We start from the raw sequence: 27,955 nt of genomic DNA, 5'->3' as shown, positions 1-27,955 counted from the left end.
ATAGTCCTTGAATGAATGAGTGGAACCGCTCTTAGCTTGAGTTCCATATAAGCGTCAACATGCTAGTTTAGAAACTGATGACAAATCTTTTTGCCAGGACTGCACAGAGCATACCACAGCTACCTTCAGCGAAAGATAGTCTCTTTGGAGATACTGTTACTAGCAGGTAGGGGCAGACCTGAGCCAGATCCAGGAAAACTGTGCCTCTTGTTCCCTCTCCTCTCTGAACCTTTGCTCCATCTCCCTCCTGCCTCTGTAGACTGGCATTCTTTGGTTTTCATCCCACCCAGAGTGAGGCTGGATTCCCTTCATTCCCATTCCAAACCCAGAACAAGGGCTCCCAGGGGCTCAGCTTGATTCAGCCCCGTGCACTTGATGGCCAAGATGGTGCCCGAGGTGTGGGGGATACCTCAGTTACCTTGTAGATTCCGCTGTAAGAGCTGATCTTGTAAAGATATTTGTTCAGACCACTCAGCCAGCATAAGGGCACAGTACCTGCTTACATTTGTATAGTGCCTTACAAATGGTAGATAGCCTTTCTCTTGGAGTAAGCGTAAGAAGTGGGAAAAGCAGGTGTTCCTGTGTGTGTGTGTGTGTGTGTGTGTGTGTGTGTGTGTGTGTGTGTTTATCTGTGTGTGTGTGTATCTGTGTGTCTGTGTGTGTATCTGTGTGTCTGTGTGTGTGTGTGTCTGTGTGTGTATCTATGTGTCTGTGTATGTCTATGTGTGTGTATGTGACCGGGTTTTGCTATGTTGCTCAGGCTGGCCTCAAACTCCCAGGCTCAAGCCCCCAGACATTGGGCTTAGAGTCATATGCACTGTCCATTTAGTAGAGTTCTTCCTTCTAGGTCAACTTGATTCCATTTTTTAAAAAACTCTCTCCATTCTGTTGACTTGAAAATTTTGAGGGAAGAGCCTTAGCTCATTTACCTTTGCCTCTGGACGCCTCTGCCACAATCTCAGTACATACCGGTTTAATCTGTTTGCCAGGTGAATCAACTGAGGTCCAGGGTGCTAAGTGCTTTGCTCCCGGAAGTACAGCCAGACAGAAGAGACATATTGGAGTGCGCAAGGTTCCGAGCTAAGGAAACTTCCCATAAGGCCTCTGACATCTCAGGAGGATTAGGTGTGTTTTCAGGAAGCAGGGCAGTTCTAAGAGCGATGCAATCCTTCGGGTGAAGGTGCTGAGGCCACATTTGTAGTCTGATGTCAGGGCACCAGCAAAAAGTCTTTTTAAAGTCACAGGCTCTCCGGCTTCTTTTCCTTGGTAGCTGGCATCATCTATTCCGCTGTTCATCCCTGATTTTTTTTTTTTTTTTTTCAGAACTAGGCAAGGCCTTGAGCCGTGATCTGGTGCAGTCCTCCGCTCTACAGTCACAGTGGGAAAGAGAGGCTTCCCCAGCTACTGGGGACCCGAGGCAGGGCAGCGTCTTCCGGAGTGCTCTGCCCTACGCAGAGAGGCATCTTCTCTTTGCTCCTCTCAGATGCTGAGTCCCAGTCTCAGATGCCTCTTGGTTAGAATGTATTTACACTCGAAGTTTCCAGCCCTTTTTGGTGTCCTATTGTAAAAAGGAGAGAAGCAGAGGCAGGGAAGAAGCAAGCAGAATGGGGTAGGAGAGATGAGGGTCAAGCTGAAGGCTTCACAACCGAGAAGACCCGCTCACTGCCCAGACTGGCAGTGAGTCCCTTCTTTGGAGTAACTCTACCCTTCTATTCACCATAGATTTTCTGAGCTCTGAGAAACAAGACCAGTGTGTTCAGAACAAATGAAGGAGCTGGGGTGGGTAATGCTGAGGGCTTATCAGAATAGCTATTGTATTATCTTCTATTTTCCCTCTCCCCCTCCTGTCCCCCCCCCCCCCCACTCCCTGCGCGCACCCCGGCCTCAGCCAATGAGCTGCCGTCAGATCCCTAGGAACCTGTACAGGAAAGTGAGGGAGAAGATGAGAGAGAAGCAGGACAGCATACCCAGCCCCACGAGCTACTCCTCTGGTTCCTCAGTCCACGTGGAAAGAGCTTCGGGAGGCGGGGAAGGAAGAGAAGAGTCCCCGGGGTATTAGTTGGAGTGACAGGAGGCAAGTGTGTGGAGTGTGGGTTATTAATAGAGACGAGAACATACATTTACAACCAGTGACCTAAATGAAGGGCAGAACCGTCACCTAGATTTATCCGAGACAAAAGCCTCCCCAAGTTTGCGAAGTGAGATTTCTCAACCCAGTGTCCATTAGGCTTCCCGGCTTAGGCAGCAGAAGCAAGAGCCTTGGCGGATGCTTGCTCAGGCTGTGTGCTGCAGTTCTAGGGGAAGGAGGGAGGAGGAAGAGGAGGAAGAGGGGGAAGAGGGGGAAGAGGGGGAAGAGGGGGTGCTGATCTCTCATGTCAATACTTAAACTTAGTCGGCTGCCTCTGGGGTTTCCATAGTCCCTCCCACCTCTAGCCTCACGGGTGAGGAAACTGTCTCCTTTAAGGGAGACTTGACTTGTCCCATCCTGGGGCTTGGAAGCGTTGGGTCTATAAACACAAAGGCAATAACCACACACTCTGATCTACCTCCATAGAGGGGCTGGAGGGTGTGAGAGGCAGGCAAGATCACTAGTCAGGAGCCTGGGGACCAGACAAATCCTACAGGTCCCACCCACACTGGTAGAATTTTAGGTACCGAGAACTGTAAAGTGGGGGTGGAGGGCTGGGCCTGGGGAAGAGAAGGGAAGGGTGGTTCTGGGGGTAAGGGTAGTAGGGACAGTGCCACTGTTGACATCCAGGCTGGCTGCAGTTGTGCTGGAAGATTGCAGAGAAATCTCCTTCCTCCCATCCATGTGAAGTCCGGGAAGAGGGGCCTCTAGAGTATATGGTGGTCTTTGTACAGAGCTCAGCTACGGCAGGTGGAGCTTCTTGTGCCCAAACCCTAGGACTTTGATCAGAAACTGCTGAGTCCCCATTCTGGTTCCAGCGCATTCCACTCCCTATACTTAATTGCTGTGTCCCAGTTTTAACAAGAGATTTTAAATGTGCTTGCTGCATAGATTTTTGGTGAATGGGAAAGGTATGTGAAGTGTTTGGGACTGGCCTGGCACATTGACTGGGTGCCATCCACAAGATTATTTTTGCTGTTAGTCCCCTCCAAATCCAGCAATTTCTTTCACCAAGGCAAAGCCGATCGGTAATAATAGGAGATGGGTGATAAAGTTTGGCTCAAGGCAAAGCGAACACTCTCCCAGGATATGCATTTCTCACCTGATTTGCTGCTGTATCCAAACACTAAAAGCCTAGTACATTAGAGAGAATAAAGGTTAAGTCAGCTCAAGCTTCTGAAGACTGAGCAGCTCCTGGTGAGTGAGGCACCTCTGGTGACTTTTCTGGCTTGTGACGGCTGTGCAGAGGAGTCCCAGGTCATACGGGGTATTATGTGGGGAAGACAGTAAGCATGTCACAGGGGGAGCTGGCTTTTACAACCTTCTTTGCTAACCTGTTAACGTCTGAGTGAACTAACCCTTCGTCTCCAAATGCCAACTAACATGTGACCCTTGGGAATCAATCTCCAACTTGTGAATGGAGAGGGAGCGATTGATGCTATGGCACATTATAAGTGGGAAAAGCTAGGGTCAGAATCAGGTACCGGCAACTGGATGTGTGCTTCTAAACCATGTAGAAGTCCTTCCAGAGCCCACCCTTCTGATTAGCACCTATTTGTAAAGGCATTTCCTGAAGCGAAAATACTATCAGAATGCTGATTTAGACTAGTGGCAGCTGACAGGCAAGTAGTTTTGTCTTTTCAGACTAACTGAGCATATGCATGTCAATCAACTGCTGTTGAATTTGGAGGGGAATAACAGCAAAAATAATCTTGTGGAGGGCACCCAGCCAACGTGCCAGGCCAGTCCTCAGTAAGCTCCAAGTCACTTGTTACCCTGGGTAATTAATATAGTAGGAGAGAGACAATCACACAATTGGAAGCAATTGTGCCTTACTTGGGCATCAAAAAATGCAAGCAAAGAAGGAATGTAGGTCTTCAGGCCTTTACATCTATCTCCACCCTTTGCAAAACCTGAGCCACAGATGCCCAGGTGACAGACAAATGTCCCAAGAAGCCATCCAGTGTTAGGAGACTTACTTTGGGATGCTTTGAATGAGAATGGCCCCCAATTAGGCTCATATATTTGAATACTTGGTCCCTAGTTGGTGGAACTGTTTGGGAAGGACTAGGAGGTGTGGCTTTGTTGGAGGAGGTGTGTCATTGGGGGTGGGCTTTGAAGTTTAAAAGCTTATGCCATTCTTCTCTCTCTCTCTCTCTCTGTCTCTCTCTCTGTCTCTCTCTCTCTCTCTCTCTCTCTCTCTCTCTCTCTCTCCCCCATGCTTATGGATATAAGCTCTCAGCTACTGCTCCAGTGCCATGCCTGCAGGTTGCCATAGCCCCTGCCATGATAGTCATGAACTCTAACCTTCTGAAGCTGCGAGCCCCATGTGAATGCTTTCTTTTATAAGTTGCCTTGGTCTTGGTGTCTTATCACAGCAGTAGAAAAGTAAGACACATCTTAAGTCTTTCATCCAGGAGAGGCAGAGACTTTTAAAATAAAATCACTTCACTGGGTAGATGTTTGGAAAACCACTCACTAAAGGGCAAAGTATTTTATCATTGGAACTTGAAATTTTTCTAGTCATTGTTTTGTCCTTGGTAGTTTTATAAAGCCAGTGTCTTCCCTGACTGCAATGTTATGCTTTAAAAACAGTCCTTTGCTGAACTACCTATAATAAGACCTACATAATCCACTACCTATCTGACATCTCTAGCTGGGGGTTAAACAGTGAGTGATCTCCAACTTAGCATGTCTAACATTAAACTGTGGAGATTCTCCCCCAGATTGGTACCTCCCTATTCTCCATTATCAGCTAAGAGCTAGCCTATCAGGTGATCTGGCCAAAAGCCTCGGCATCATCCTTGACTCCTGTCTTATCCCTCAGCAAAGCCGGCTGCTCAGCCCTTGAAATACCCCTGAAGAGTTTAACCGTCTTTGGTTCCCCGCCAGGGTCCCTTTGCTGCTGTCTAATGGGCACTTCCCTGGACAGCATCCTGCACACCTGCCTCCTGCCTTTGCTTTCCACTTCTGGGTGCCTGTGAACGTACTCTTTTCACCATGGCATTCCCCTGCTCAAAGCTCTTCAATGGTCCGTCCTAGTAAGAGCGGTCGCCAAAGTCTTCCTTTGACCTGCAAACCCCACGTGAACTGGACCCCACAGCATCTTGCAGCCCTCAGGACCCCTGAGCTCTAGTTTTGGCCTCCCTTTCTGGTGCATTTTTCTACTACAGCCATGCAAATGTGCCTGAAGGCTCCCCCACTACATCCGTCTAGCTGGTTTGCTCACTTCTTTGTTGTCTGCATTATTGGGAGGTTCCTTTGTCAAGAGGCCTTTTAAAGGCACCCTGATGATGTCATGGCCTCCATCGCCACCATTTTTTTTTTTTTTTTTCTGCTTTGCATGTACCCTCTCTAACACTGTGTACCTTGTATGTTTCCTTTTGGAACCTTGAAAGTCTCTTTTTGGAACAAGAGCTTTAAGAGTTGTGTGGGTTCTCTCTCTCTCTCTCTCTCTCTCTCTCTCTCTCTCTCTCTCTCTCTCCCTGTTTTGTTTTGTTCACTATTGTTAAACCCAAGTGCTTTTATATACATTGCATTCATGTGTATAAATGTTTGGTAAGTAAATGAATGAATACAATAGAAAATGAGAGACCTGGGCTGGCAAGAAGGTTCATCAGGTACAGGCAGTCGTTACCAAGCCAGATGACTTGAGTTTGATATCTGTAACCCACACAGTGAAAAAAAAAATGTCTCCTGTGGGATGTCCCCTAACCTCTACATGTGAGTGCAGCAGCACATAAATAATAATTGGAAGAAAAAAAAAAAAAGAGGGACCTCCAATTAGCTGTAGATATGTTAGCAAGTCATTTACCCTGCCTGGACTTTGGTTTCTTTACATGCAAACTTGTGTATCTGGCTCTAAATGTCCCTCCAGATGTAATCAAATTAAGCTGAAAAACTGGGAGCAGCTGCCCGAAAGGCAAAATTTTTGGTTCAAATTCCAGCAGTGTTTATTGCCTGTCTAGGACTTGATTTCTAACAAACAGAAAGGGCACCAGCTAGTGTTTCCTAAAGTTAGTAGTAGAATTTAAAATGTAAAACCAGAAAACAAAAAATCCAGAGAGGTGCCATACCCTGAAACGCCACATGGCAGCGCACTAGACTATTGTCTCACAGTATTGCTTGCCCAGATCCTTTAGGAAACAGTTGTGGCCACCCTAAAAATATGTTCAGGGGTAACCGTGAGGCTTACTAATTCATCAGATTATACTGGTTTGTTAAATAGCCAATTAAAAAAATCTTTAAATTAATGTTGTTTCAGATAAGGCTTAAATCTCATAACCAAACAGTAAGTTGATGTTTGAACTAAAACTTGACCTCTCAGGGCCCCCAAAACTAACACAATTTAAAATCAAAGTAGAAAATCGAAAACTCAAAGGAAGGTCTGTTAGCATCAGATGAGCAATGCCACACTGTGCTAAATCAGCCCACATGTCCGTGCGCACAACCAAGAATGTTCCCTCCGTCAGGTGGAAGGCTTAGGGAATGAACGGGGTATTAAGATTCTGGAACCATTTGTCCACCTCTGAGAGCTTAAAACTGTGATCAGTAATAAAAGATTGTGACCCAATATAAGACATCCTGTGAGCCTGCAGTCACTAGTGGCTTTTGCCAGGACTGTATTTTGTTTGTTTGTTTGTTTGTTTGTTTTAAATATTATTAGTGTCATCCTTAGCTGGGGTGTTTTTCCTTCTCCCACGAGCTAACAATGCTTTCAGTATAAATGAACAACAGTAAAAGTGGTTTTGAGGGGCGTTATTCTACTTATACAACTATTAATGTGATTATTTTAGCTATGTGGAAAATTTGGAAAAATGAAAAATTACTCACATTCTATTTACTTAGCTCAGAAAATTAAGATTTTGATACTACATACATTTGTGATATTGCACAAAATGTTTTTCATTGCTCTTTAGTGATCATATTGTACACATTTCCATGTCTTTTAGATGCTTCATAATAATCAGTAACATACTATTCCTTTTTGGTGGTAGCCTCTCTTTTTAAATAAGTTTATGTATTTGTTTTGAGATAGGGTCTTCAAATGCAGTCCCAGCTGTCCTAGATCTCTCTATGTAGACCAAGCTGGCCTTGAACTCAGAGATCTGTCTGCCTCTGCCTTCCAAGTGCTGAGGTTAAAAGGTGTGTGTCACTATTCCCAGCCTCTTTTAAGATTTTATTATTTTAAAAAATTATATGTGCATGTGCGTGTGCGTGTGCGTGTGCGTGTGCGTGTGTGTGTGTGTGTGTGTGTGTGTGTATGTGCACTGCTGCAGTACCTGCCATGACCAAAAGAGGGCTTCTGATTCCCCTGGAACTAGAGTTATGGGCAGTTGGGAATCTATGAGCCGCCTGATGTGGGTTCTGGGAGTCTAGCTCTGGTTTTCAATAGTAGCATGTGCTCTTAAACTCTGAGCCCTCTCTTCAGCCACTATCTTTCTTTAAATTTTAACAAAAAACTTACATACTTATGGTGATGAATATGTTTTGCGATTTGTAGAATTTGTGGACAGGCTAAATCAGATTAGTAATGTATGTTCTGCCACATACACTTGTGGTGAAAACAGTTAACATATTCAATGATTTTCAAGTATAAAACATATTGTTATTAGTTCATATTCACTTTGCTTTACAGGAGATTGCTTGCTTTTTTTCTAACAGAAATCTTGCATGCTTTGACCAGCATCTCCCTGATTTTCCCAGGCTGGTCCTCCCAACCCCCAGGCCCATCCTCCCAGCCCCCAGCCCTGATCCTCCCAGCCCCATCCCATCCTCCCAGCCCCCAGCCCTGATCCTCCCAGCCCTATCCCAATCCTCCCAGCCCCCAGCCCTGATTCTCCCAGTCCTGATCTTCCCAGGCCCCAGCCCCATCTTCCCAGTCCCCAGCCCTGATCCTCCCAGTCCCCAGCCCCATCCTCCAGCCCCCAGTCCTGATCCTCCCAGCCCCCAGCCCTGATCCTCCCAGTCCTGATCCTCACAGCCCCCAGCCCCATCCTCCAGCCCCCAGCCCTGATCCTCACAGCCCCCAGCCCCATCCTCCTAGCCCCCAGCCCCATCCTCCCAGCCCCCAGCCCTGATCCTCCCAGTCCTGATCCTCACAGCCCCCAGCTCCATCCTCACAGCCCCCAGCCCCATCCTCCAGCCCCAAGCCCTGACCCTCACAGCCCCCAGTCCGATCCTCACAGCCCTTAGCCTCTTGTTATTTGCTCTTTCATGAATTGAACTGTTGTTACAGAGTCCACATGTAATTGAGATCATATAGGTACGTGTCTTTCAGAGTCTAATATACTTTTCTACTTAGAAAATCTGTACATTTTAATGTAGAAGCTACTAAACAAAGCAGGATGAGGAAAATAATTACTTCTAACCCCCTTATCTAGATGAAGGTGGCTGCGATTTACATTCGGATATGTTTCTTTCAATAATATTGGTGAACATTATTTTCCATAAAGCTAGGAATATATTTCCTCTAGATTTATTGAATTTAAAATTATGATAGAATGTGACCTTGTTTTCACTTTATGTCATTATTTCCCCAGGCATTATATCTTCTTTATGATTAATTATAAGGGTGACTCCTTTACTGGCCTCCCTCTCCATTTTATTAGATGTGTTTGACCGAGAGGCTTCCATGAAGTCCTTGCAAGCCTGGTGTTTGATTTCACAGAGCGCTGTCCCAGGGCTGGCTCTGTCCTGAGTCTGTTTAACACCCACTCCTTGATTCAAGGCTCTGAGGCGGGACTCTCTGGAGAGTGAATAAATGAGATACCTTTTGTAATCTGTTCCTTGACTGAACCCAGGTCTTCCAGTGGGAGAGAGGAGAAGAAAGGAGGGGAGGTTTGTTACCACGGTGATGATTCGAGCAGCGTTAATTCTCAGCAGGTGAGGATGAGCACACTATCAATAGCAATGAGATCTATAGGTACTGTCCAGAGATCCCTGGCTTCATCTACAGCAGTGGTTCTCAACCTCCCTAATGCACCTCACGTTGTGGTGACTCCCAACCATAACATTATTTCCATTGCTACTTCATAACTAAACTTTTGCTACTGTTATGAATCATGATGTAAATATCTGTGTTTTCCGATGGTCTTAAGTGACCCCAGTGAAAGGGTCATTTGACCCCCAAAGGGGTCAGGACCCAGAGGTTGAGAACCACTGATCTACAGAAACCCAATTTTATATACCTGCCTTTTGTGAACAGTGAAAAAAGTGGAGAAGCACCTCACTGGACTCATTCCTCTTCAGGCATGAGCCGGGGTTCATGTGGCCCCAAACTTCTGTTCCATCACCCTGTAGCACACTCTCCCAAAACCTGTGTGCTTCAAGTCACCTTCCATTACAAGCAGAGTTTCTGAATTCAGTGCTAGGGGCTCATTCCCCGAGGTGACGACATGTGGGGAGTGAGGGACACTTTGTCGTGACTGTGTTAGTGGTCGGTGTCTGCTTGAGGGATTTGAGCACCAAAGTACTCATTTAAAACATTCTCCCAGTACACACTGCTAGCGGGAGTGCATATTAGCTCAGACCCTGTGGGAATCAGCATGGAGTTTCCTCACAGAACTAAAAACAGGGCTGCCACAGGACGCAGGCAGCTTGCACATCCTGTTCACTGCAGCACTATTCACCCTAGCCAATTACAGATCAGCCTACATGTCCATCAACGGGGAATGGATACACAAAGTGTGAAATATGCACACAACAGAGTCCAATTTAGGTTGGGGATTTAGCTCAGTGGTAGAGCGCTTGCCTAGCAAGCGCAAGGCTCTGGGTTCAATCCTCAGCTCCACATTAAAAAACAAACAAACAACAACAACAACAACAAAAAAAAACAGAGTCCAATTTAACTATCAACAAAAGTAGGTCATTTTCAGGGCTGGTGAGATGGCTCAGTAGGCAAAGGCATTCGTCATGAAATCCAATGACCTGAGTTTGAGTCCTGGAACCCACATAAAGGTGGAAGGAGAGAACAGGTTCCACAAAGTTGTCCTCTGACTTCCACATGTTCATACACACACACACACACACACACACACACACACACACACACACACTAACAGTAATAAATACCTTTACAATTTTTACATCATTTACTGGAAAGCTTAATAGCCACGTTGTTGCTGTGTTTGCTTGTCTGTTTTCATTTGTAGAGCCTACATTTTATATAGCTGTATTATACCATATATGTATATATAAACACACACACATATGACAGGAAGGCAGAGGGTGATGGGGAAGGAAAACTAGAGGGGAGAGAAGAGTGAAGAGAGGGTGGGTGATGAACACGCTTAAAGGTAAATGTTACACTTGAATACAGAGGTCTATGGAGCCCATCACTACGTACAATGAATATACTCCAATTACGCCAATATAAATTAAAATAAGACGTTCCCTTAAAGAACTAAGAGGAGGGTGGCATTCACTTGCTAGGTTGACGTTTAGGATAAATAACGATAATTAGGTGTCAGACTCAGTATTAAGTCATCCACCATGTCCCTTAATCAGTCTGGGAGGCCAAAGGTCTCATGTTATTTCACACGAGAGATCTGAGATACAGGGGTTTAACCTGCCTATAAGCATTTATCAGAATTTAAATTCAAGGCCTCATTCTCTTATTGAGCCCCCTCACCCCTCCCTCCCTCTCTCTTCATCTCTTCCCTTTTTCCTGCCTTCCTTATTTTTAATTTTAAATTAATTTTATTTTTTTTTTTGAGAAGGACCCTAGGTTTGCTCTTAGTCAAGACTCACTCCATTCTTTTTTTCTCTTCTTTTCTTTTCTTTTTTCCTTTTTTGACCCACTACATTCTAAGGTGTTGCTAAACATGCTTCTGAGGGTGGAAACTGAAGAAAAGAAATATGGCTGCTGGGTGCTAAATATCATGCTTTGGGCATCATGCCTTGTTGATTCTACAACATCGATAAAAAGCATGTTCTCTTACCATACAAGTGAGGAAACAGCTTCAAAAACTTGTCTTGCCATTTCCTTCAGTGAGGTAGCCAGGGCAAAGGTGCCCATGATCCCATAAACCATTCTAATGAGGCTCGGTGAGACCACACACACACACACACACACACACACACACACACACACACACGAATGTAGAGTGGGACTGGCTAGGAGTGAGAGGGGAATAATAGAGAGAAATGGGGGTTGATGTTTAAAAAAAAAAAAAAATATATATATATATATATATATATATATATATATAAGTATGTATGAAAGTGTCATAATGAAACACATTATGTGTAATTAATATATAATTAATAAAAACAATAATAATATCTTGTAGAGATGTTTTTCAGGATGTAGTCAGGATATCCCACGATCTGACCTGTCTAATGCTGATGGGTCACTTAGTAACACCTTGCTTGGTCGTATTCTTTCCAGTGTGGTAGAGAAAATGCTGCTTTTTCTGGGTGACATTCATCAACCCCAGGCTGAGGAACCCAAGGGTGCCAAGAAATCTGTCTTTTTACCCCAAAGACTTGCTCAAAACCTCCTACTGGTTTAGCTAGGCTAGCCAGCCAGTGAGCTCTGCTACCTGCCTGTCTGTTCTCCAATGCTAGGGTTACAGGCACACACAGCCAAGTTTAGCTTTTTACATAGGTGCTAGGGCTCTGAACTTAGGTTCTCGTGTTTGTGGATCAAGCATTCCTACCCACTGAACCATTTCCTTGGCCCTGTGATAACCTTGGTCTGCTAAATAAAACCCAGACTTCCTAGGCTTGTAGCCAAGTCAGCCACCAAGTGTGACTGTGTCCAGAAAGGTATGAGCCAGGTATTCTGAGATGCCAGGAAAGCTGTAAGGAACAAGTCGGACCGGTTCCTGTCCTTACGGCAAACACCTTCGTCATTAAATCATTTCAAATGATCAATTAAATAATTACTAATGTGAATCAAATAATGACACAGCCCTCTGCAATCCTGTCTCAAAGGGTTTCCTAGTGCTCTCTTATCCTTTCGTGCCATCAACGTGGGCTCACTGTCCCTCGGTTTCCCACCTCTCTCTGTCTTTCCCTCTTTTCTGCTCCACCCTGCACCTCTCTGGGACCAGTTCTGCTTCTGCTTCTACCATTAAGCTCCGCCAGCCAACTCTGGTCTGAAGAATCTTCCCTGGTTTGAATTCTTAGCACTTATCCATTCAACAAATATTTACAGGGTGACTTGTTGGGATGTTTGGTGAGTGACTCTTGATGAGATCTTAAGCACATGCTGTAGCATTAAATATTTAAACTGTGCAGTGAGTTCGTTTTCTTATTCTTAGGGAACACGGATTGTTTTCACCCGCTTTAGGGAGAAGAGGTACTTGGAAAGGGGCATTCGTAAGCAAAGGAACTAAATGGCAATTAAAAGTCTTCATAATCCTACTGCCTGAAGACCCACAGCTAACAGTTTTCTTTCTAGTGTTTCTTTCTTTTTATTTTATTTTATCTTATTTTATTTTTTTGGTTTTTCGAGACAGGGTTTCTCTGTGTAGCTTTGTGCCTTTCCTGGAACTCACTTGGTAGCCCAGGCTGGCCTCGAACTCACAGAGATCTGCCTGGCTCTGCCTCCCAAGTGCTGGGATTAAAGGCGTGCTCCACTACCGCCTGGTAAAATATTTGTCAATCATTTGTATTTCTTTCTTTCTTTCTTTTTTTTATTTTTTTTTTGAGCTGAGGATCGAACCCAGGGCCTTGCGCTTGCTAGGCGAGTGCTCTACCACTGAGCTAAATCCCCAACCCCTCTTTCTTTTTAAAAATATTCTTAAAAAAAAAAAAAAAAAAAAAAGCCAGGTATGATGACCTATGCCTGCCTTTATTCCCAGATCTCTGTGAGTTTGAGGCCAGCCTACAAAGCGAGCTCCAGGACAGCCAAAGCTGTTACACAAGGAAACCCTATATCGAAAAACAAAACAAAACAAAACAAATTTTTTATGGGTGTGAGTGTTTTGCCCATATGAACCCGGGTCCTCCGGAAGAGCAGCCAGTGCTCTTACCCACTGAGCATCTCTACAGCCCCTCTAGTACATTCTTTTTGTTCTTTCTTCTACTTTGTAAAACTCCTTTTTCACGCACATGAAAAAAATGTCTGTTAAAACGTTAATATTTTTCCGTCTCCCTTTCTCTTGCAGGAGTGGTTTCATCTTAAAAATCAGAGAATCTACCTGGACTCATCTACATCTTTTCCAGTTTACTGACCCATAGTATAAACTTGAACACGTTAGGCCATTTACTTCCTGGACTCCATCCTTGGGACCTTCCGGATGCTCTTTTGAACAGCACCATCTCATCTCTTTCCTAAGACCTTAAATGTGCAGTGTCTAGTCACAGTCACCTGCAAACCACCCGATGTCCAACCTAGAACACAGGAGACCTTTCCCTCCGCTCCTTACTTCAGGGGTGAGCACGCGGCAGTGAGTGTTAACCAAATGCCCAAGATCACGTAGCTGCCTGGCTATTTTTCCAAATTGCTACAGTTTGCCTAATAATAAACCTCAAACTAAAATTAAACAAAATAATAGTTAGGCTGGGCATGGTGGCACATGCCTGTAATCCTAGTACTCAGGCAGCTGAGGCAGCAAGAATGTGAGTGTGAGGCCAGCCTGGGCTACATAGCGAGACCTTGTCTCAAAAACCCAAACAGTGAAGAACTAACTCTTGCTAAATAAATCACATCTATTCCTGCCTTGGAAAAGGTAAATACAGTTGGTAGATATCAGGCCGGATTCCTCACTACTGGCTTGTTTTGAAATATGGAAGCTTGAAAGTATGTATGATGGGTTAAGGTCCACTTATCTTGTTTTTTTCTTAATCTGGGGGCGCGTGGGGGGGGGTAGTGTAACAAAAGGACATGGTATAGGTCGGCCCTTGCCCAAGAGCGGCAGCATCAGTTTTTACTCTGCTTTAGTCCTTGGTGTCATCTATGTAGCCATCACCAGGGTCCTAGATACAGTCAGCTCCACAAGGCAAGCGCAAACCAGCTGGTTCCGCAAGACTTCCCCAGCCTGCGGAAGCGCCACTAGGTGACCCCCCATTTCGGAATTCTGACGATGGCCTGGAACAACTTCTCACAGAGATGCATGCACATCGAGGCCAGCAGTGCAATCTGAAGAGCTCTCCCATCGCGAGCCATAAGGTTCCGGGGTGCGAGTGTGTGCGTGGAGGCGGGAGGGGACGGGAAGCTGGTCCCCAGGGCCAAAGCAGATCCAAGAGCTTGGCCATCTGAACCTAGAACCGGCGCAGCCGGTAGGACCAAGGCGCGCAGACAAAGACAGCAGGCTCGGCAGCCCGCTCCCACTGTCCGAACGCACGTTCTGCCTCACCTTCGGGAGCCACCCAATGAGGCCTCAGCCTCTCCCAGGAAACGGACGGCAGCGGCGGGCCAATGGGAGGACGGACTGGCGAGGGGGGGCGGGCCTGTCCCGGAGGCCCCGCCCCCGGGTCCGCAGGGCTGGGGCGGAGCCAGACTCGCGTCAGGTGGTCCCGGGCGTGCGGGGAGGCGGGGCGCCCGGGACGGGGCGGGGCGGGGCGGGGAGGGAGCGGCCAGCGGGCGGCGGGCACGGGCGGCACGAGCAGGTGGGAGCCGCGGAGGGGCGAGGCCGCCCGCGAGGGCGCCAGGCGGCGGGCACTGCGCCGCTCTCCTGTCCGCGGTGCGCGCTCGCGGTGCGCACCCGGCGTCCGCGGCTCTCGCGCGCCCCGCCTGCCCGGGCCCTACCTGCGGCGGCCGTCGGGGGCGCGGAGCCCCCAGCGCTGCCGAACCGCATGAACAATAGGCGGCGGCGGCTCCTGCGGGCGGCCGCCCCGCACCCTATGGACCGGCCGCTCCATGGAGTCCTCCAGATCGCTTCTCGGCTGCCTGGCGAGCGCCGCTGCCGCCCCGCCGGGGGAGGATGCCACGGGCACAGGGGCCGAGGAGGAGGAGGACGAGGAGGAGGCGGTGGCCGCCGAGCTGGGCTCCCACGCCGCGCTGCCCTACTGGACGGCTGTATTCGAGTACGAGGCGGCGGGCGAGGACGAGCTGACCCTGCGGCTAGGCGATGTGGTCGAGGTGCTGTCCAAGGACTCGCAGGTGTCCGGCGACGAGGGCTGGTGGACCGGACAGCTGAACCAGCGGGTGGGCATCTTCCCCAGCAACTACGTGACCCCGCGCAGCGCCTTCTCCAGCCGCTGCCAGCCGGGCGCCGAGGACCCCAGCTGCTACCCGCCCATTCAGCGTAAGGAGAAGGCGGCACCGAAGCCCGGTGGGGAGGGGAGGGGAGGGTGAGGCCTGGGGTGGGCAAGGAGAGGTCAGGGGTGGGGAGTGATTGGCCCGGGTGTGCGAGCTGCAGGGGCTTTAGCTGGTGCTCCCCGCCCCCCCAAGCTGCAAGAGCCGCAGGCCCTGCCTGGAACACTGGGCTTCTTCACCTTCCCCTGACTCGCTCAAACAGCAACTCCTGAAGCCCCCCAGTACGAGTCTCCCTTTCCCTCCCTCCTTGTGCCCCCTCCAGATCAGGAAGAGAGCAGGTGGTTACTGTCACCAGTAACCTTAGTCCCCCACCCAAGGACCTGGCGGACCTCTTCTGTCGCTTGTCCCCGCCTCTTAAAGGTATTTGTCCTGAGAGAAGTGGAGGTGTCTCTCCGCCTGCCTGGGCAGGCTCACAAGTCCCGGAAGCATGTGTGGACGAACTCAAGAGTCAGGTGCCTTTGAAATCTCGTGTTGGTTTCGTGGGTTCTCGTCCTGTATCTCAAAGTTGTACCTTGAGGAGTCTCACCAAAATAATATGTTAGGAAAGGTGTATATGTGTATGTGTGTGGGAGAGGGCGCAAAATCATGAGTGGAGAAATAATTAGAGGGAGAAAGTACGTCTTTCCCTCGTGGGAGTTCAGGATCACCAGGTACAGTGGCTAAGTCCTTGTCCCTTACAAATGTGTTCAGACAACACATATGTTTTCACCCATAATCCTTGCCGATATTTAGCATTGGCCAAATCTCGGTGGGTGGGGGCCCCCGCAGGCCCAGGGTTCCCTCCCAGGGTCTTTCTTCCTGTGTCCTTGTTTTCATCAGTTTCCCAAGAACCCCCTGTTCCATGCCCCTAGCGAACTTTTCTGTTTTTCAGAGGAGTTAAATTGCCATCATAATTCCTTAATCATTTGTATATACGTGGTTATTTTAGAAGATGTGGATCTCTCCAAGTGTAGCTTATAGTATTTAAAACTTTCCATAATTCCAGTTAGAAGACATTCTTACTACATACTTAGTAGTTAGTTCCTTGTTTTATGTATTTTGCATCTTACTTTATTTTAAGTCACTGCAAAGGGCTAACTTTGATACTTCGTTTTAAATTTTCATCTGCAACAGTTATCTTTCTGACTGTTACTTATTTTTATATGAACAATTACATTACTTTAAGGTGAGTAATAAATACAATTGCAACTTCTTTTTTTCTTCTTTCCCTTCTGGTCTTTTGACTGTCAGATTGTTCAGATCTCTAGTTCTTCTTAGATCTTTTCCCCTTTCATTCAACGTTTCTTGTTTACACGTTTTGATATGTATAATGCCCGGAAATGGCAAGTCACTTTAGATTGATTCTGGGTGCTATATATTTTTGGTATATTTGGCAACTCTAGTGAGATATAGGCCAATCAAAGGTCCTGGCATGGTGTTTGGAATTATTAGTGTTGGAGATGAACTTGGTTGATGAACTTATGTTGAATGAAGTTTTGAAGCTCGTTGTGGGTGGAGTTCTGTGATGTTTTTAGGGACAGCAAACATGACAGCGTACACGTTATGTGAAGTTCATAAGCAGCCTCTCAGGTCCCTCAGTATCTTGTGCTTCTGGATGTCAGAGCAGTCAGGAGTGAACATGACTTATGTTAAAAGAACCTTTCCACTGAGTGCCAGACATGCCAACAGTGTGCTGCCTTGGGAGACGAGTCTCTATAATGTGACCAGGACTCACCTTACTGGAATAGACAGTACTTTGGATGGAGTGGATTCCTAAGTCTGGAACCCAGATGGGAGGACCTTGTGCTTGGGGAAAGAACTCACTTGAAGAGCTTGGCATTGAAAGTTCTGGTAAGTGCTCTAACTTGGCCTTACTTGGGACTGGCATTATTTTCGATAGCTCACAAAGCTCCAGTAAAAGCTCGTTCTTGAGTACTTGGTGAGTGGTGGCTGCTATGTTAAGAACCAAGGGATAAAAGGATGGTAGGAGATGCTTCTGAACACAACCGGGAGACTGGTGAAGTAAATAAGAAATTTTAGTCAGTGCTTTGAAAAGATAGGAATGTCAACTGGGAGAGAGAGCTCTGTCCACCATTTGAGTTAGTGTCACTCCGAAGATACAGATGATTGACAAAACCTTGTCTGCCCAGGATCTGGAATAGTAAAGCCAATGACAATTCTTCCCCAGGGTTAGCCTTTTAAACTTCCTCTCTGGGACTTCGAGCATGTGACATGTTCAGGACTGCGAATGGAATACCTATGTCTAGTCAAGCAGTGAGAGTCAGGTTTAGTTTTACAGTGTTGTTTTCAAGTGAAAATTTTGCTTCAAACTTTATTCAGTACAGAAGGGGAAATTACTCTTTTATCAAAGAAAAAATACACTAGTGATATTATAAGCCATTTTATATCCTGCTACTGTAGGTACCAGGGGTTGGCTCTCCATTAAGGACAAATCTATAAAACCAGAGAGATCTCTCATCCTCTGTTTTGTAAAAGGGGAAAAGTTTAGAGCTTCATTTTGTCACCCTGGGAGATACATAGCTATGAAAATGTTTCTTTTCTTTTCTTTCTTTCTTTCTTTCTTTCTTTCTTTCTTTTTTTTTGAAAATGTTTCTTTTACATTAGTGTTAGTCTGTTTGCAGCACAGCATTAAGGTCACTATTAAGTTACATTTGTTTTTCCTGAATTCACTACAAATGTAAGAATATATTTTTAGATATGTTTAAGGTGTGTGTGTGTGTGTGTGTGTGCCATGTACCCATGTACCCATGAATGGAGGATGCTGGGTGTCCTCTAAAGATCTCTGCCTTATTACCTTCAGACGGTCTCTAACTAAACCTGGAGCATTTTCAACTAGACTGGGGGCCAGAAGTCCTAGCGATCCCCACATCTCTGTCTCTTGCCCTAGTATAGGTTTTTTTTTTTTTCCACTAGTTTACCTTTCTTTTTGAAACAGGATCTCACTATGTAGCCCATACTGTCCTTGAATTTATGATCCTTCTGCATGTACTTCCTGAGTGCTGGGATTAATAGCTGTGCACTACACACCTGGCTCTGTATAGAAGACTTTGAAATTAACAAAGTATACCATTCCCTTGCCCCTAAGCCCACAAGGCGGGCTGGTTCAGTCCATCTCCAAGCATACAATCTGGAGAAATAACATCTTGACTCCAACATGAAATAAGGTTTTGTTGATATTCCTAGAAATAGCCTCCCACAGAAAATTTTTAAAAAAGTGTGCTGAATGCAAGTTGACCTGATTCTTGCTTAAAACCAGGTCTTGACTGGAGCAGAGAAGGAAAGGAGAGCCCTCATGCTCTCTGCAGTTGAAGGTCTAGTCCCTGGAAGCCTGTCGGAAGGGGCTTCTCAGTAGGGAAAGAAAAAGCAAGGCCTTGCTCCCGCTCCAGGTTGTCTTTGTCTGTTGGAAAGCTATTTTCTGTACTTTTCTTGCAGGCTGGCTTCCTTATGTTTCTTAACTTAGTAGGGGAAAGCTGAGACCTTAGCTTCTACCCTAGAGAGGTCACTGCTGTCTTCCCTTCCATTTCATGCCTCTGTCTGCCCAGCTGCTGGTGGAGCTGTCCTTTTCAGCACCCTAGACCAAAGTCCCATCTTTTATACCCTCAGGTAAACATTGAGCACCCACTGTGTGTTGACAAGTGTGCCTCAGAGCTGAGAAACAGGGTGTGTATAAGAGAAATAGTACAGTTAATTATTGCAAAGAATTAGTTGAAGAAATAGGGTGATCAATTCAATTCATTCAAGAGGCATGGAGCTTTTCTGGTAGAAAAATAAAATAAAAAGACCATTCCTTGCCTCCAAAGACCAGGTAGACATGTGTCTTTCAAAGAGGTTTCTAATCTCTCTTTACTGTCTGCATGGTTTCTCATTCATGTGGATGACATCAGACAAAAGTTAGTAATTAGTCAGGATTCATTTTTAGGACTCAGAAACATTGAAGCTATTTTAAGCAAGAAATGGATTCAGCACAGGAAATTGGGCGCTTACAGAATTGTTGGGAGGGCTTGGAGAAGAGGCACTGACGAGGAGTGCTCTGGGCACTGCAGAGCTGAACCAGCAAGCAAGTTGGCACTGTTCTCACAGATGAGGTTCAGCATCTGGAGCTGCTGTTGAAGATGGAGAATAGGCAGCCACTTCACTAGGGAACATTCATTTGCACAGCTACAGAGCTAGTGACCGGACACTGGCATGCTGCTGCAGACAGCCATACTTGCCAGGAGAGACAGCCAAAAAATGGTCTCCATCTCTCTTTGCTTTGCAAATCTTGTGTGTCACTTAGTTCACATCCAGTACCTTTGCCATAAGGGATCCTGGGATTTGTAGTTTCTTAGCTTTCTAGCCTCTGATACTAAAAGGTGAGGTGCTAGAAGGATGTTGGGATGGGTGCTGATTGGTAGTCTGCAGGTTCTGCTGTGTCATTTGTTCTTCAGGACCCCCACCCCCCACCCCGTGCCCCAAAAGACAATAACTTTCCCCTCTTTTCTTTATTTCATGGTATCAGGGACTAAACCCAGGACTGTGCAGATACTAAGCATGTACTTTGCCACTAAGCTGCACTGTATCCCCAAAGGGTTAGTTAGCCTTGTGGAACTTTGAGGGTCAAGATAGGCTCTGCTTCTTGTGTACATAAAGACAGTCCATTTGACTTAGTTCCTGAGTGTTTTCTTTGTGCAGATTGACAGTTGCTTTGCAAAATACAAGAAGAGGAGAAGATTAAAAGAATTATGATTAAGTGAAGAACAAAAACTTGAGCCCCATCAGCATCCAAATGAACAATGGGGTGTGATGGGGCTGACCACATAGGGAAGAACGGCCATCTAGTTTGCTCTTGCCAAAATCTAGAAATACGTCTTTGTTTTCCTAGGTTTATTTGTTTATTTATTTATTTATTTATTTTTGATAGTGTGTGGCTATTCTCTCTTCCAGAAATCCTACCCACCCCCTTCCCACCCCTTTTAAACAGATATAAATTTGTTTATGCCCAAACTAGGTAAATTTCTTTTATTGGTCTTCCCATTAAATATTTGTCACAATGATCACAGTGGTGGCAGACAGAATCTCTGCCCTGTGCACAGCTGTCACAGTGTCCCAGGTTATAGGCAGTGAATGAGTAATTAAACAGTGGTGATCTTGGTGAGTCTTGTGGAATAGAGTTTTCTGCAAAGGTATTTGATAGGAGCTTGCCCTCATTTGGTGTTGAGGTTAGAAGAAGTTTCTCTAGGAAATGAATGTTTAAGTTCAGATGTGAGGGATGAGTCTGAATTAGTCAAAAGAGAACAGGACTTTAAGAGAGACACATGGAACAGTGCTGTGCTCAGTTAGTTCTTAACATGCTATCTAGCCCAAGGTATATAATCACAGGTAGTTACTGTTATCTTTTCCAAATGGTGCTGAAGGTATAATTAAATACCTTAGGTTCAGATTCTAGATCTTGGAAGCAGAATGAATGGTTGAGGTGACTGTCAAGGATGGACCTGAGGCACGGAGGTCCACCAGAGTGAGATGTTTCCCATGAGGCTCCTTTCCTGTACCTCTCAGGAACTAAGATCCCGATAGAACCAAGTCCTGGGAGTCTTTCACATTGACTCAGTTCTTTCTGTGCTCAGTACCTCTGAGGCTCAGCAGGCCTGGGTCACTGCAAGGGCCTCTTTAATGGTTCTTCCTTTTGAGACAGGGTCTCCTTTTAGACCAAGCTAGCCTCAGACTTGCTACAGAGCTCTGGTTGTCCTTGAACTTGTGATTCTCCTGTCTCTATCTCCTTACTGTAGGATTATTGGCATGTGCCACCAACCTGTTTTATGTGGTGCTGTGAATTAAACCCCGAGCTTCATGCATGCCAGGCTCCACCTGCATTGACTGAGCTGCACTCTAGTCCCTTAGAGGTTCTTTGCTCCAGACTTTCTTTCCCATTATATCCTGCATGGCTGTCACAGTTGGTATCCTTTCTAAACCACAAAACTCCCTTTCTGAACGGTACATGTTGCTTCTAGAGTAACTTTAAGCCCTTCAGAGTTGCTCGGATGCTTCTTACCACATGGTTACCCCCAACAAGGCTCGAGTCTTCTCTCTTATCCAGTACAACAGTCCAACCGCTGTGGGCTCCCTAATGTCCTTGAGGTGTCAGGTACCCTGATGTTGCAGTAGCATGTGCCGTGGTACTGCTCATGTCCCTGTCTCTGCCCAGATTGTCTTTTGCCCCACCCCTTCATTGTCTGATGAGGTCCCCTCTACGGTTTTTCTAGGGCTCTTTTCATGGGTCCCCTCTTTCAACTGCCCTTGCACCTGTCCTGCTGTGGGAGTTACTGTCCTTCCTGATCCACTGATGCTATCTCTCCAGAAGCTGTTTACAAACCAAACTGTAGCTGCTGTGTGTCTGCTCAGCCCTGGGTTGTGTGCCTCTCACCACCAAGAATGAATGAACCCAAGCAGTTTTCAAATAGGGTTGCCCCAGTATTCCCTTGGCTTAAAATGGGGTGGTCTTGTACAAGAGTCTCCTGATTCTCCAAGTAAGATTTACTTTACCATCAACACCTATTGAATGCCTACTCTTTGCTAGTCACTAAGAATAATGCACATGAAGTTAACCACAGTCTCTGCTGCCTATGGAGTTTACAGTGTGGAGACAGGGAAGTCCTGCTTTTCCTACTATGGCTGTGTTTGCCTGTCCAGTGGAAGTGTGGTTAGTTATATGGTGTTCCAAGGAAATGGTTGACTTCCTGTTTTCTTCTTTCTCAGTGTTAGAGATTGATTTTGCGGAGCTAACCCTGGAGGAAATCATCGGCATTGGGGGCTTTGGGAAAGTTTATCGCGCTTTCTGGGTAGGCGATGAGGTCGCTGTGAAAGCAGCTCGTCATGACCCTGATGAGGACATCAGCCAGACCATAGAGAATGTTCGCCAAGAGGCCAAGCTCTTTGCCATGCTGAAGCACCCGAACATCATTGCCCTCAGAGGGGTGTGCCTGAAGGAACCCAACCTCTGCTTGGTCATGGAGTTTGCCCGTGGAGGGCCTTTGAACAGAGTGTTATCTGGGAAGAGGATTCCCCCAGACATCCTGGTGAACTGGGCTGTGCAGATTGCCAGAGGGATGAACTACCTACATGATGAGGCCATCGTCCCCATCATCCACCGTGACCTTAAGTCCAGCAACAGTGAGTATAGAGAGCTGGGCTGGGCCGGGTATGAAGAGCATCCACACCCTCACTCTTCAGTAGATGTGGATTCCTGGTGGAGCCTTGTATCAAAACATTCTGCCTTTGAGTGGCGGTGTGAGGAAAGAGGAGTGAGGCACCTGAGGGGTCTGGGGTAGTTGTGGACTGATAATTAGCAGGCAGAGTTGTCAGTATTTGAGACTGATATATGCAGAAATAGATTTATTTTCCTACTTGTGGGAAATGTGTATGTAACCCCCCCCAAAAGAGGATATCCCCTTTCTGGAGCAGCAGAGAAGGCTAACCTGTACAGCCTGTCTGAATTTCAACCTCCACATCTCAGCTGACTGGAGAGGCAGCCATCGGAAGAAGAGGTGTGTGTTTAACTGGGTCTCAGTACCAGTGGCAGTGTCAATTGGAGAGCATGACCTTACTGATGGTGCTTTAGACCTCCTGTTAGCCCAGGGGTGCTATTAATGAATTCCATAACTAACGTGTAATTGTAGGGAACTGAGAAGTAACTGTGCATTAAATACACGGAATCCATAAACTGGGCTGTAAAGTCAGTGTTAGGTATAATTAAACGAGAAGTTGGTAGAGACTGCAGTCTTGCACGTGGACTGGCAGAACAGCTAGAAATGTGCTTCCTGGTGTTCTCACTTGTCTAGACTGACTGCAGAGAGGATGCATGTGATGAATGTATGTATTTAAGATCATTCTGAGTAGCCTGTCCCTGCGAGGAGCGTATTTCAGGTGAAGAACTTTGGGGGTGACATGGACTCTTGGGATTACTCTCTGCATCTGTGTGCTTTGAGCCCAGAAGTGCTTCAGACTTGTTTGTTTGTTTGTTTGGTGTGTGTGTGTGTGTGTGTGTGTGTGTGTGTTTGTGTGTGTATGGCTTTGGCTGTCTTGGAACTTGCTTTGTAGACCAGGTTGGCCTTGAACCCAGAGATGCACTTGCCTCTGCCTCCAAACTACTAGGATCAAAGGGGTGCACCACCACCTTGTAAACCACCACCCAGCCAGACTTTGTTTTTTATCTGGGCTGTTCCTAACATGGCTTATTTTTCTGTGGATGCTGTTGTGAGTCTGCTTTCTAAGATGTGCTTTGCAGTTGTGTAAGTAGATTTGTTGTACGAAAAATAGAAAATGTGAAAGAAGAGAGTATTTGCAATTCTTTTCCTTAGTGAGAAGGGATGTTTCTTTTTTCTTTTCTTCGAGACGGGTTTCACTGTGGAGCTCTGGCTATCCTAGAACTTGCTCTGTAGACCAGGCTGGCCTTGAACTCAGAGATCTGCCTGCCTCTGCCTCCTGGGTGCTGGGGTTAAAGATTTGGGCCACCACCACCCAGCTAAGAACGAGTTTTTCTTTGGCCTGTCCTACCAGACTAATATATATATATATATATATATATATATATATATTATACTTTGCAGTTTCTTTAAAATGACCTTTGTCTCATTTATCCCTTCTGTCTGTACTCCCTGGCCCTTTAATAATAGAAAACTTCCTCTTTGTGAGAATATGAACAATTCGGTATATACTTCAACAGTGGATATGAAAGAATTGAGTTACATGAATGAAAAAATCTTACCTCCCTTTTCTCTTTGCTATGACTTTATGGTTTTCTTATTCCTTGTCCAAAACTCTGCTCTTTAAATGTATTAACTGAATTGAAATTTTCAGTGTCTAAATATCAGCCCAGAGGCTACTTTGGATGGTGGGATAAGAGGCAGATGTGTTGGTTAAAAGAAAAAAAAAATGTGAGGTAGAAGCTGAATCCTCTAACTTTTTCATATGTCCTTACTATTCTGAGAGAGCTAGGCAGGGTGAAATAATAATGTTATATAATTTGGCCCATTGAGAAATCTGGGCCAGGATAATGGAAGTGTAAAAGTTTACAATTTCCTTGATCTAGTTTAAACTTCGACCATAATCTGAAGCTACACATACAAAGTTTTACCTTCTATGAGCTAACTGTTGTGGAAACAAGGCTCTTGTTGCCTTGCCAAGTTGTGCTGCTTGTAGAAGAAGGCAGGAGCCTGCATGTCTCCTTTCCAGGAGCCAGGGCTCTGGTTCCATCTGTCTTTGAAAGTGGAGCGCTTTCAGGGAAGGAGTGGACTCCTTAAAGGCCTTTGTCAAGACATAATGTGCTACCTACCATCCTGTTGGTACTGATGTTGGTGTAGGTTGTAGATCTCACGTGTGAGCGGGAGTTTGGGGGTGGGTATTTGCCTGAGATTGTGTATGCCAGTGTGATCCTCTTTGCAGTCATTTCAGAAAAAGTATGTGACCACTTGGGTCATTGCTTCCATCTTGGGAATTGTGACTTCTTCATCCTGTAAACTGGGACACACTGCGGTTTTGTTTTTACTAAGGGTTATGGAAGGTTGGATTTTTGGTCACTGTCATATGAAGGCAGAATATCAGAAAGTATATGTCAGTTGAGCTGGAACTAGTCAAGAAAAGAATATGGTTGTCTATGTGGAAAAGAGAAAGTAGTGGTAGGCATCAAGCAGTTATGAAGTCTTAGTAGAAAGTGGCTGATTGAAATGTTTTATTCATCATCTGCTTCAGTCATTTGCTGTTTACTGGCAGTGGGGTGTGTATGGGGTAGAGTAACCTTCATTAGCATGTAATTGGCATTGGGTGTCAGCTGGACTCTGTACCACCTAAAAACAAACAGAGTGACAGCAATGGAGTGATACCCTCATCTACCTTTGAAAAGAAGTCTGAGGATTTCAGGGCAGCTGCACAGTGGATTCAGAGATCCATCATCCCAGCTCCTGGCTTCCATCCTCACTGTCTCCTTCTGGTCCAAGATAGCCATGAAGGGCACCCATTATTTGATTCAGGTACAGGCCTGAAGGAGGAGGAAAAGCAGAACCACAAAATACCTGCTTCCCTCAGCTGAGTCCATGCCCAGTAGATTCCCAGAGACCCCATTTAAATTCATGTTCTTCCCTTAATTGGCCAGAACATGCTAGCTGAAGAAGGGGCTTAGAAATAGAAAGGGGGGTTGGGGATTTAGTTCAGTGGTAGAGTGCTGCCTAGCAAGCGCAAGGCCCTGGGTTCGATCCTCAGCTCAAAAAAAAAAAAAAAAAAAAAAAGAAATAGAAAGAGGGTCCCACTAATAACCAAGGTCTGTTACCACAGATGGGCACAGGTCACAGAAGAAGCAGCCAGCAGCCTCACTATGGAGGCTTCATACAGGGAAAAACCCTTATCTCAGTTATATAGTATCACACAGCTAAGGGAGTCAGCCAGGCCCTGAGATGGAAGACTCAGATCTCTTTTAAAACTAATGGCTTGTATTACTTTACAGTATTACATCAGTGACTTGAACATCACGTCTTAAAAGTACTTGTAAAAAACCACTGCCTATAAAAATGGGTCTGTGTCGGCCTATTTCTTCTAGCTGGGGAAGACCAGTTACTTGTTACTAGAGGCACTGGAGAATGATGATCTGTTAAGGGAAATCTTATCTTTTGCGGGTGGTAGGTGGGGTCAGGATTGTGTGTGGTGGGTGGTTTGGTATGAAGGCATTCAGCAAAATGGCAGTTGACTAATTCCTTAAAAAGCTACAAAGTATGGCAGGTGAGATGGCCTAAAAGGTAGTGGCGCCTGCTGCAAAACTTGATGAGCTGAATTCAATTCTTGGGACTTACATGGTAAAGAACTGACTCCCAGAAGTTGGACACACACACAGACACACAGACACACAGACAGACAAACACACACACACACAGAGTAAATAAAGTAAATGTAATAAGAAAGTTTTTTTTTTTTTTTTTTTTTTTTTTTTTAATTATGAGGTTGGTGATATAGCTCAGTGGTAGGGTGCTTGTCTAACATGCACAGGCCTTGGGTTCAAACCCCAGCCCTGCCCAAAGTAAAAGTAAAGTGAGCCAGGCAGTGGTGGCACACGCCTTTAATCCCATCACAGAGTTTGAGGCCAGGCTGGTCTACAGAGTGAGTTCCAGGACAGCCAGGGCTACACAGAGAAACCGTGTCTTGAAAAACTATAAGAGAAAGACACATGGGGGCGGGTGGGAGGGGCGGCTATGAAAGGGCTTTGGGAGATATATGGACTTACAAGGGAAGATAATGTTGCTACTTCATTTTAATTTAATATTTTCTTTTCTTGTTTTAAAAGACACAGGTTAAAACAGTGTTTCTAGTATTTTTCTATGTGTTTATGAATTTTTAAAATGCCTACCTTTAGTATCCTGATAAACACACTACTTGGTGTGTGCTTGTATTCCTGGTCCTGTCAGTTTCCTTATCATGTTCCTGGGCTCGAGATTGGTGCTTGCCCACTCCTGTTGTTCAGTGGGGAAGCTCACTGTTCCTTTATGGGCAGTGGGGTATCTCACTGTTCATTTATGGACAGCGAGGTATCTCACTGTTCCTTTATGGGTAGCGGGGTATCTCACTGTTAGCCTATGGACAGTGGGGTATCTCATTGTTCTTTTATGGACAGTGGGGTATGTCACTGTTACTCTGGACAGTGGGATATCTCATTATTACTCTGTGGACAGCGGGTTATCTCATTGTTCCTTTACGGAGAGTGGGGTGTCTCACTGTTCCTTTGTATGGCCCATTTGTAAAGCTTTTTAATTTCCTTATATTTATGAATAGTATCAGTCGGCTTGCTGAGCCATAGCATCCAAATTGTGTTCAAGTTTGGTTTATCTCCTGCCTGTGCCTTCAGTAGATCTCGAATAGGTTGTTTATGTTTGTAAGTTTTGAAGGTGGAGTCTCCTATAGTCTAGGCTGGCCTTGAACTAGCTCTGTAGGCAAGGCTAGGCAACTCATTCTTTAATCCTTGCAGAGGTGAATGGAAATGTACTTGACTTGGGGCTAGTTAGACCTGCTCCCATTTAGATGACAGCTCGACATTCTCCTGAGGTCCTTACTGGCCCATCTCTGTCTTCCTCCAGAGGTGCTTTCTCCCTAGAGCTGGTCTCTGTCTCCCAGAACATACTGTCTTTTGCTCCCAGCATGGTTCCAGGGGCATGCCATGGCCCTTACTATGTGCATATAGAGAAGAATGAATGAATGAATGAATGAATGAATGAATGAATGGTTACTTGAACTGGATTACATAGTTTCTTAAAATGTAAAAATTCCTTTTATCCAAGGATGCCATTCACAACTCACTCGCATAGAGCTTGCTTTTAATTCTCATTGTACTCCTCAGGGCCTTGAGCCTTTCTATCTGAGTCCAGCAGCCTGGTCTGCATGCCTGAGTGAACCATTAAACGGTGTAGTCATTCCCACTCTCGAATGACTCTGCCTCCTGTCTCCATGTCTTCCTAAGTGCCAGCCTGGCTAACTTGCTGTCCAGTGTCTATATGGAGTCAGCCACTGGCTGCCAGGACCTGTTGGAGCAGCTCCCACCACAGTGTCACTGGACTTCCTACCAGTCTGCTCTGGCCAGCCTCGGCTCTTCATGCCGACTCGGAGCT

General features: G+C 45.8%; 1 protein-coding gene across 1 annotated transcript in view; it reads left to right on the top strand.

The window, feature by feature from the left end:
- Window positions 1-14,629: 14,629 nt before the first annotated feature.
- The window catches only part of Map3k9 (mitogen-activated protein kinase kinase kinase 9), a 74,640-nt gene continuing 61,314 nt past the window's right edge, over window positions 14,630-27,955 (top strand). The window contains 3 exon segments of the mRNA XM_036205891.1: window positions 14,630-15,081; window positions 15,083-15,327; window positions 22,071-22,484. Coding sequence (XP_036061784.1) covers window positions 14,876-15,081; window positions 15,083-15,327; window positions 22,071-22,484 — 865 coding nt within the window. The 5' untranslated portion in view covers window positions 14,630-14,875.

The sequence above is a fragment of the Onychomys torridus genome, chromosome 14, assembly GCF_903995425.1.
Source record: "Onychomys torridus chromosome 14, mOncTor1.1, whole genome shotgun sequence".
Taxonomy (NCBI): Eukaryota; Metazoa; Chordata; class Mammalia; order Rodentia; family Cricetidae; genus Onychomys; species Onychomys torridus.
Note: the sequence above shows the minus strand (reverse complement) of the source record. Positions and strands in the feature narration are given on the sequence as shown.